General features: G+C 39.3%; 1 protein-coding gene across 1 annotated transcript in view; it reads left to right on the top strand.

The window, feature by feature from the left end:
• The window catches only part of efnb2a (ephrin-B2a), a 31,547-nt gene that overhangs the window by 15,324 nt on the left and 5,013 nt on the right, over positions 1-11,210 (top strand). The window contains exons 3-4 of the mRNA XM_028022933.1: positions 9,521-9,613; positions 10,237-10,341. Coding sequence (XP_027878734.1) covers positions 9,521-9,613; positions 10,237-10,341 — 198 coding nt within the window. The remainder of the gene's footprint in view (positions 1-9,520; positions 9,614-10,236; positions 10,342-11,210) is intronic.

An 11,210-nucleotide genomic window follows, 5' to 3' on the forward strand; every position in this document is an offset into this window, starting at 1 on the left:
TCAGGTCTACAAAACAGCAAATATTACATTTTCTACTAAAGAGTTAGGCTAAGATTGTACTCAAGTAAAAGTGGCGCTACTTCAATATATTTTTACTAAAGTAAAACGTCCAAGAAATTACTCAGCATTCGATAACGACTGAAGCACTGAGTAACTGATCAAAATATAATTTATTATTTAAAAATTACATCAGCAGATGGACCAAAACACACATGAATGTGGACATTTTGGTATTTTAAATATCAAAATAAAAATAATTCATATAAACAACATAAATGCAAAATAATAAAATCAAGCCGAATCAGTTCCTTTCAATTTAAAATTTATGACAAAAACGGCATGTTGATTAATTTTTAGTTAAAACTTGTTTGTTCTTCGTTCTGTAAAGTTACTCGCACTAATTAGATTTTACTCAAGTAAAAGGAGCTATACTTAATAATAAAGTTACTCAAGTCAAAGTACAGAGTAGCAGAAATACTCACAGAAGTAATAACTGAAATAAAAGTCACTTCTTGGAAAATATTTTCTGTCATTTCTTTAAAAAAAAGAAAAAAAGAAGTCAGACAAATAAAAAAGAATAAAATTGGATCTGGTATAAATCCAGATCTTTAATTTTCTCTTGCTGCATGTTGAAAAAAAATCCCCTCCTTGCAGCTGCTGATTCGACAAGTTGGAACAAAAGGATCGGTGGGAAACATCAATTCGGATCTGAAGTAAAACGGGCTGAAAATCCAATTTTCCTGCAGATTCTCCTCTGCTGATGTTCTCAGCTCCTCGATGCTTAAAAAGGGACATGAGGAGAAGTTTCTGAGCTGAAACGCTCAGACAGGTGCAGACGACAGGAAGCGTGCAGGCGTTTGGGATCAGTCTGGGTCTTAACATAAATACTAATAAACCGGACACAACCTGTTAATATTCCATGGTTTTCACTCCTTTTGTACTGATTTATTAAGATTATAATAAAAATAAATTTGTGCTCTGGTGCAGTTTTCTATTTTACATAATTAGAGATCCACCAATCAGAGATTTTGTGGCCAATTTTTGTTCACCGTGTTAATCTCTCAGATTTGGGTGCTATAAATAACAGCCTTAAGCTTTTTAAATTCATTTACTCTAAATATAGAAACTCATAGCAGCCCTGCTGGGATTGATGATAAAAACATTTTATTAGCTCTGCATTTATTTTTATTTTTCAAAATATTCTTATTAGAGCTAAACAGATTACAATAAATATTAATTTTATTGAACATAAGCACCTATTGAGACTCTTATCAATATAATATTAACAAATATTTATAAACAAAATAAAAAACTGGTTTCTGTTTTTTTTAACAAAATAAAAAATTAAAACAGCTCTGCATTTGTATCTAAAAAAAATTTGAGTTTATATTTTAAGCTCTCCTTGAAATCTTCTATTAGCACTTAGCATTGTTAGCGTAGCAGCTACATTAGCAGCCTGAATGAGCAGCCAATGTAAAAAAGAGTCCCTTTTCTAGAAGCTTCCCAAGATTTTTATGTTTCCTCTAAACATTTTACGGCTCTGACAATAGTGAATTTTGAGTCTTTTTTTCTCTCTAATGGCTTCCGCACTGAAGAGTGTTATTGTCACTGTGACCTGTATTTTAGCTTTTAGTCACGTTGATCTCTCCTCAATCTCTTCCGATTGTTTATGGAATCCTAAATCTGACATAATATGACTGATTAAAACATATGTCTCCAATAATAATAAGAATAAACACTAAGAATCCCTTCTTCTGATGATTCATTTGTTGCCTCTGCAACGTGATGAGTCAGTTGCATGTTGCTTTTTGACTTATTTGCTTTGAAACACTTCATTAGCTGAAATATTTTGTCTGGCAGGTTGCAATGCAAGACAAAGGACCATTTATTAAAATATATTTGAGTCCTGAACCGGCTCTTCTGGTCTCAGTTTTCTCTGCAAAACCTGTAAAGAACAACAAGTTCTACTTTGCTGGGTTTTTTTAAGATTCGTGTGAACATCTGAACCAATCTAGCAAACGATTGTCAGCTAATAAGACTGAGCTTATTGTGTTAGTTTAAACTTCATGAGAACTAATTTTGAATCTAAATTTATAATTGTTAAAGCTCATGACATTATAAACCAGTTAGCCTAGAGAGTAAGTCATATATTAGCTCTGTTTATTTACATCTGTTTAATGAAATTAATGCTCATCTATTCACTCTCATAAACTGTGTTTTACTTTGTCTGAATTTCCAGGAAAGCCCGTCTCATCACAACTTCCAGCTTTAGCTGTAAGAAATCAAAGTAAATAGAAATTTCAGCCAATTTTAAAGCCGTAAATAAGAATGATTACCCTTTAATAAAGTTTTTATTAAAGACTCTAGATAAATCAATTGTCACTCACAGATGAAAGTTAATTCCTGTACTGTTATTTCAGAGGGAATTACACAAAAACAGTACAATCCTGAAGCTTTAATGGTTTAACTGTTTAACGTTTAATGGGAATTGAGAGGAATTTACTTTTGATAAGAGGATCCAACAGTAAACTTTCTCTGTGCTCACACACGGCAGTCACCATGTTCTCACCTTTGGGTGAAAGGAACTTCCGGGGAAGAATAAACTGTTTTTCTATATGTCTTGATGAGCTTTTTCATCATCTCAGCTTGTGTTTTTAGAACTGACTGATGCATAATTAACAACAGAATCCCACAGTCAACATATGCTCACCTTTAGGGGTAAATGTTGACTTATTTATAGAAGAGTCACTTCTCAGTAGAGCACTATTTAAAAATACGTTGTCATATTAAAAAACACAAAAGCATTAATTGACACATAGAGACTATTTATTCCTTAAAGAGGACATCCATCACATTATTGTAAACATAAAATGACAATGATTAAATATTTTTATTGTTTGTTCCAGAAAGGAGCAGCTAGAGACGCCAGAGCAAAATAATGGGATCAAAAACCTAAAAGGAAATCACAGTGAAATTCCTCTGTGCTCACACACAACAGGCACCATGTTCTCACCTCTGGGGGTAAATGTTGTCTTGTTTACAGAAAATTCACTTCTCAGCAGAGCATTTGTTTTGGAAATACTTCAGAAAGAGTAAAAAAACAGCGTCATTAAGTTCAAATTTCTCCAAAACGTTCACTTGAAGGAGAACCGTTTCATCTGTGAATCAAAGTTCTTATTGCCATTGACGTAATTCCGCTGTTGGCCGGAGGGGGTGCTGTTTCCACATCTTTTGTGTTGAAAAGCAGCATATCGCAGATTTTTCTATAATTAAGCTGTAATTTCTCAGCTAAAACAGACCAGCCACTGCTGCTGATGTGTGTGTGTGTGTGTGTGTTTCCGTTCTTGACAGCACCATCCAGGACCCATCAGACTGTGACAGCGCCTCAGAAAAGTTCACCGCCAGGGTTTCATTAGTCTCTTGGAGAGAGAACTCAATACGTAATTAATTAAGCGCCGTTTAATCCTCCATTTCTCCACACAATCGGCCTCACATCGCTTGTGCGGATCTGAGGCTCGACCGATTGGATTAACGTTGCCTCCTTTGAGTCGGCTGCCAACACTTCTGGGCTTTTTTTCATTTCAAATCAGCAAGCGTCGATGACGTACGGAAAGCGACGCCGTTTCCGTTTTCGGGCGGATTTGTCGTGTATGTCTCTGTTTTTTTAAAGTGCACAATGGTGCCACAGTCGAGTGCAGACGGGGCTTGATGTGATCCTCTGCGGCAGCGTGGCCCGAAGCCGAGGGACGAGCGAGCCGGATGATTACGTGCGCCGAGGAGGAGGGAGAGAGAGAGAGAGGGATGAATAAAGAGGGAAAGGGGCCAGAGAGAGTGACGAAAGAGAGCTAACGAGGGTGAGGAGGGGCGAGGAAAGAGAGCTAAAGAGAGGAAGAGGAGGGCAGGAGAAGGACGAAGCTGCAGCGACAGTCAGAGGGAAATCTGATGTTTTCCTTGCAACAGAATCTGAGAGCTGCAGGGAATAAAATGGGCCTTTTTTTTAAAATTAATTCACAGAATCATTTTCCATTGACCAAATTAGAATAACAAAAATAAATTTGCTGGATGGAAACAAGATTATTTTTGAAAAAACTCATATTTTTGTTCTAGAAGAAGTGGGTTTTTTTTTATTATGATGAAATTATTTCACAAAACTGCAACAGAAAGCATTTCTTCGCATCACACGATTCATTCATTCACTGCAAAAACCCCAGAATCCTGTTTTTTTTCTACATTAGCAGAATATTGACATAGTTTTGCGTATATTTGTAATGGAAACATGGCAATTTCTAAAATTGTGGTGACATTACTCCGCATCACACGAGTCACATGATTCACAACATGATACATTACTACTGGCAGAAACCACAAAGAAGACGACAGGAAGCGGTAAAACGATGATGGCGTTTTTAATAACTTATTCACGCGTGATTTTAATGGTTTCTTATTTAACGGAAACATCGCAGAACTGTGACGGTTTCCTTCAATAAAGTTCCTCAGACGTTTGCAGTGGGAACTCAGCTAGGGACATTAAAATGCTTGAGTGGATGAATCAGCTACAGTCCCAGTGTGGGAAATATTCACATGCACCTTAAATTAAATAAACTCCTTTCAGTAGCGCACTAATTGGATGTTAAATTCAACCCAAATGGATTCAAACAATAGGTTCTAAGTGGGTTTTTTCCCTTTTTTTCCTGCTGATTAGAGATGGTTGTTAGGCAGCTTTGGTATTCGCGGTGACCCGGCTCTCTCGGGGGGTCGCAGGGGTCCTGAAAGGGACCGAAGCCGCCTGCTGTCACGGCCGATTACCGCGCACCGCCGTGACGGGCATTAACCAGCCTGTAACCTCCGCTCTGTGGTGATGTCCTCACGCTCTGCGTTTAGATCACCGTCCCCAAATCCATCCTGGTTCTGTCCATCAGTACGCCCCCTCTGTTCTGACCCGATCCGAAAGGCTGCCAGTACTTATTGGCCCGTCGTCGTCTTTCGGTGCTGCATTGTGTGTTGGCTGCACACAGGAACAGGGCAAGACTTTAGAAAGCAGCAGCCCAGGGCGCCAGTGTTTCGGGGGCCTCGTGGTTTTTCTTTTCTTCTTCACCTCAAAAACACAAAATCTCACCGAGTCCTTTTCATCTAGTTTCAATGCAAATATCTTATTACATTAGAACTAATTCACAAGTAACTTTTCAGCAAGATACAGGAACTTTTTAGAGTCAATATTTTCTTAATATTGATAAAAAAAAATCCATTAGCAGATTATTTCACTTACAACATTCGAAAAATATCTTGTTTTAAGTGAAGTAATCATCCAGTGGAACTAGATTGGGTTGCTAGGCAACAGGCTGGACTTGACTGGGGTTGCTAGGTAACGGCGCAGCGCTCTGCTGTCGGAATTATTTACATATAACAAGCTCCTATATGTTGCTGAAAAGTTATTCATAAGTTACTTTTGTCTTATTTCAAGTCTACTAAGATATTTGAACTAGAAAGTAGACAAAAGTACAATACTTGGTAAGATTTAGTTTTTTTGCGTTTTATTTAATGATTGCAGGTTTTGTAAACATTGTACTTTATAGAAAACTCACAGGTACAAATCAAGTGAATTTAACAATTATAAAGGAAGTTTCAGATTAAAAAAAAATACCTCAGTTCTTGTGTTTTTTATTCAATTTAAATCAGTGACGTGATAGGATGATTTCTTTTTTCACATAGAAACAGACTAAATAAATACATCCATGGGTTTAATTTTTGGGCTAAATATGATGGAACGTAGTTGCAGATAATAAAAATAGTTTGACACTCAACTAACTCACTCACTCTTTGGTTACCTAGCAACTCACTCACTCTGTGGTTACCTAGCAACTCACTCACTCTTTGGTTACCTAGCAACAACGTGTTGAGTAACTGGTGCAGCAGCAGTTTAAGGTTTGTCAACAACTGGTTAAAAATAAAAAAACACAGTGTGGAGTGGAAACTGTGGATGAAACAGGAAATGTCATGCGTCCAATTTGGAAGTATTTGAGATATTTAAAACAAAAAACTAATCAATAACTGTTTATCTATGGATATGAAACACTTATATTGTAATACGTTTTTTTAAACCAGTTTTTTTTTCTAATATTCACTGTAAAATTATTAAATATTGTAAGACATAGGCAGCAATTGATTAAATATATGGAATAAACCAAAAATAACTCAGTGAGAATGGAATAAAATCAGAGTCAACAAAATGTGGATCATGTTATTCCTGTCAGCGTTTCCCAGTGTTGTCTGTCCAAAGCAAATCAATAAAATGTTTTATTTTTCCTGCCCTCTTCCTGGAGTTTTACCTAAATCCATTTCGGAGGGGCTGGGATTAGTCGGTTAACTCTTTCCAGCTCGCCTGTCGGCCGCTCCAGCTTGGCCCCGTCTGACTGGACCGAGGAGGGCCAAGTCCTCCAGCCAGCCTGAGCCGATTCAACAATCACATTCTGTTTAAATCCAAGTCAGGCCCGCCGAGACTGCAGCCTTGGCACCGACCCCGCCGTGTTTTTATCCCGCATTTAAATGGGAAAACAGGAATATAAAGTTGAAAATGTTGCTGATTTTCCCGCAGAATCAGAAGCCTCTGTGAAGTGGGAAATGTTTTCTTTCCCACCACGTGAACTCTGACCCCTTCCCAACGCTTCTCTGCCGTTAAGATGTTCAAGGCGTCCCTGCCGGATTGTCGTGTGTTTTGCTAACAGGTTTATGAAGGAAAACACACAAACATGCAGAGGAAGAGTGGGGGGTGGGATCCTTTAAGCAGCTTTGTCCGTAATGTGCTTCAGGTCAGCGAGACGAGGAGCCCTGTCCTCGTTAGCATGCGCTGCGCGTCCGCTAACATCACCGTCTTACTGAGGCAGGAGGATTCAGATCAAGATGATTGGTAGCAGTAGGGAGGGAGAAAAGGAGAAACTGAATCCCAGCCGCGATGGATCGAGGTGGGATCCGAAAGGTCCGATGGGCAGATAGGAAGGGAAGAGAGGAAGCAAAGCGGAGGAGAGGAGTGGGTGGGGCGGCGGCGGCGATAGTGGCGGTCGATGTGAATGCAGGCCACTGAGCGCTGGCGGGAGGCCAGGCCTCTACGCTCTGGCAGCTCGTTAGCCTCTGTGTTACTGACCTGATAGACCACAAGCCCTGCTGCCCACATCACCCCCCACAACTCACTCATGATCTAATACGGACGCACTTCCACCAACTCACCTCTAGGGGCAGCAAATGAGCAGAAAGGTGGAGCTTTTGCACATTTTCCCCAAAGTGACGCCTCTTGTCACTCAGAAAACTTCCTGATTCCTCCTATCCACTTTCTTCATAACCAATTAATCAATTAATTTTAAAAAAATTCCATTTGCATGATTTATTGTCTTTCTCCGTTCTCTCTTTTCTTCTACCAAAAACTTGATGATGATCATAAATCATTTTTTAAAATGATTTATAATTAATTTTATTTATTGTTTTGGATATTTAAAATGTCTTTGAGTTCCAGTTCCTTCAATATATTTTGAAGGGCGCATTTTATTTATTGTTTTGTTTATGAATTTCATCACCTATTTCAATCATGGTTTTGTTTGTGTGCTGCTTTTATTTCCATTTTAATAATTGTTTTTGGTCATTTGGTTCTTTTTTTCTGTCAGCAGTTTTGTCAGTTGAGGCTACAGCTAGTAGCTGCTAGTTAGCGGTAGCTTCTGTTAGCTCATTATTAACGTCTATGCTCTACGTGTTTAACCATTAGCGATCCAAACAATTGTAAGCCAGATAAATTCAACCACAATACGAAGAAAAACCGTAGATTATTTCCTTTGTTGTTGCTGAAAAGTTGATAAAATCTTGGTAGCTTCGTTGTCTCTGCCGTTCTTTTCCGTCTGCTTCTGCTCTCTTTGTCTCATCAGCCCGTCTCGGTCTCCTTTAAACCTGCTAACTGAGTCTGCTTTTCAGATCTGAGCAATTTTAGGCTTTTCAAATAAAAAAAACGTCTTCTTTAATAAGCGGCCACCGCTCTCCTGGGTGTCGTTAGCGCTAATGCACAATAAAGCGCTGAATCCACCCGCAGCCTGCCAACATGTCTGCTGTCATCGCCGCCCTCTCCCCGCTCCCTTAACAGCCTCCTTCATAAGGCCCATCAGCACAGTTAGACATATTACAGTCACAATTACTCAGGCTAATTGACTTCAGGGGATGTGAAATATTCCACCGGAGAGAAGCGGCCGAGGTGATGAACAGGCAAACTGTGATTTTATTAAAGGGGAGTGACTCATATCCTTCCTCGGAGGAAGGCTCTGTTTCCCCTCACATGTGTCTCCACATAGACAAGTTGAATTTTATTGTTTGCGTCCAGACATTTCGCACATGTGCACAACGCTGGCGGGTGAAAAGACGATTCTTTCACCTGCCATCCATCGCCGGGCTGCCGCTGTAGAACTGTTCTGCTGGCAAAATAAAACCCGGAGATGTTGTTGTTTTTAATTTAGTATAGTGCCACAACAAAGAGGAAAATAATGTTGAAGTATAACTCAAAACCACTGTATTCTTCTTTTCTTCTCGCTCTCAGACACGTTGAAAACTTACTGACAGCAGCTAATTAGCTAGTTAGCTAATTTCAACACCTGTTCTACTGATGGTCTGTCAGAGTTTGGCGTATGGGTCGCCTTTTTTAATTTTTGCTGACTGAATCGAAGCTCACTGAATTCCACAGCACATCCACATGGTAAAGTTATCAAAGTCAAGCTAGCACAACTAGCTGACCTACTTCCTTCTCCATCGCTGTTTTTGTCTCTTAATTAAAACCTTTTTCTGATCTTGTTGTCTAGTTTCTGTAGTGTTTTGTAGCATCCATTTTTATTCTATATCTTTAGTGACAACCTGACGCTAACACCAATGCTAGTCATCGTTGGAAAACAGCTGTTTGTGGGATACTTTGCAGTGTATTGCCAGATTGGGCAGTTTTCCTCCCAATTGGACTTGTTTTGAACATGTTGGGCTGGAAAAAAAACAACTTTGGGTGGATTGTTACAATTTGTACCACTTTTCCCAACATCTGGCGAGTTAATATTAAGTCTTCAGAGGAAACGCTTTGGAAAAAGTTGTCATTGTGTGGCAGAAAAGCACAAAAGCACATTTTCTTAAAATGCCATGCTGTTGCACTTACCGTATTAGTTAATTTGATTAGTCATTGGTTTAGCATGATTGAAAAGAACACAGAGCCACAAAAAATACAAAATCTGTTTTGTTTTCAGAGAGTTCAGACCGTAGCTGGCCCAGTGGGATCTGGTTCCACTCAGAAAGTAATAAATGTCAAACAAAAACGTTCTGCATTGTCACAAAAAGCAGTCGATGACATTTACGCTTATATGTATGACTAAATCTGGCTTTTAACTGTGAGTTTCATCAGCGGCAGGTGCTTTTGGAGTTGGTTTGCTTTGTGTTTGGGCTGGAAACTATCAGTCAGACCTGGCAACCCTTCTGTCCTCCGCCCGTTCTGACTTCTCTCCGTTTCCTCCCGCAGCTACATCCAACGGCACCATGGAGGGCATCGACAACCAGGAAGGGGGCGTGTGCAAGACCAAGTCCATGAAGATAGTCATGAAAGTGGGGCAGAGTGAGTATCGCAGCCTCTGCAGGCGATGTGCAGCACTGAATAAGGTCAGAGGAGGCGGCTCCATCGTCTCCATGACACCTGGGGCTGTAATCCAGCCAACCCCAATGCATACACAAACACACGGTACAGCTGCTCTCACACGCATTCAGCTGCACTCCCTACACATATGCTAATCTAGTTTACATGCATAATTCCCATGATTCATAGCCCAGCAGATGCAGCGTTTGTGCACGCTGAGAGCATCGCGAGCAGCTCCAGTATTCTCCTGATCCCGACGCTAATGGTTCCACCAGACCCAGCTCAGGTTGAGGATAAATTCAATCTGTGAAATTAGGCTGAAATCTGGTGATTTATTGTCATTTTTAATCTCATTAACACAAGAAGCCACGCCATTATTGTTTGAAAATGCTGCTCCACCTTAAAACCATTGGCTAAAAGTGGTGTGCCACCTTAAAAAAAGAGTTAATTGATACGTATTGACAGCCGACACAGTCATTACTGGTAGCAGCTACTGATGTGTCTTTATAGATAAAGATAGATGCTTGATTTATCCCCATGGGGGAATTAATTGATTGATTGATTGATTGATTGCCTGCTAATCCGTGTCCATGTTGTTCTTTCAGATCCTTCTGATCCCGTTTCACCCAAAGACATTCCCACCAGAACGCCCTACAAGCCCGGGTCGCCGGACGACGAGAGGGAGAAAAACGAAGTCCAGCTGACACGAGGTGAGCCCGATTTCTAATTTCAATTCATAAGAATAAACTCATAAACTTCGGGGAATAAAGATGCAATTTTACCACAACAGCGTCTTAAAAATTTAAGAAAAAGTTGTTCTAATGAGAAAGAGCTTGAATCGTTCTTTTTGTGATTTTTTCTTCTGTTTTTGTAATTTCTGAGTTTCAAGTTGAAAATTTTTGCCCTTTGAAACTCAAAAATATTTGAGTTTTTTTCTATATAATTTATGAGATTTTTTTCTAGCAAATCTTTGATTTTTCAAACTCACATTTTCCTAAAAGTTTAACATTTTCAACTTTTGAGAGTTTTGAAAGTTTTTTCTAGAAAATTTCTGACATTAATTTCAAATGTTCTAAGAGTTTTGTAGTAAAGTTTTGACTTTTCAAACTCAGAAATTTAGGGTTTTTTTCTAGAAATTTTCGGAGAGTAATTTCAAAATATATGAGTTTTTTTATAACTAATTTTTGACTTTTCAAACTAAGAAATTTCCTCGTTTTTTCCTAGAAAATTTTTGAGTTTAGTCTCAAAATTTCTGTTTTATTTTTTTGGTGGAAATTTGATCCTTTTTTCCCTTAAATGGCCCTAAAACGTCGTCGTTCTAGAGTTGGGGTCAAGGAGCTGCACAAAATCAGTGGTGCGTGTGTGTGTGGTGTGTGTGTGTGTGTGGTGTGTGTGTGTGTGGGTGTGTGTGTGTGGGTAACAGAAAGGTCAGCGAATCATCAGCCGGTAATTGAATGTTGCCTATAAAACCGATAAGCATCTTTGGTCCTTCTAAGGTGTCTCCCGGCCGCTCGCCTTTCAGCTTTAAGGTGACATTTTCAGGAAAACGATCCGGTCGCCGTCTGCCGTCTTCGGCGCA

This window comes from Xiphophorus couchianus, chromosome 7 (genome assembly GCF_001444195.1).
Source record: "Xiphophorus couchianus chromosome 7, X_couchianus-1.0, whole genome shotgun sequence".
Taxonomy (NCBI): domain Eukaryota; kingdom Metazoa; phylum Chordata; class Actinopteri; order Cyprinodontiformes; family Poeciliidae; genus Xiphophorus; species Xiphophorus couchianus.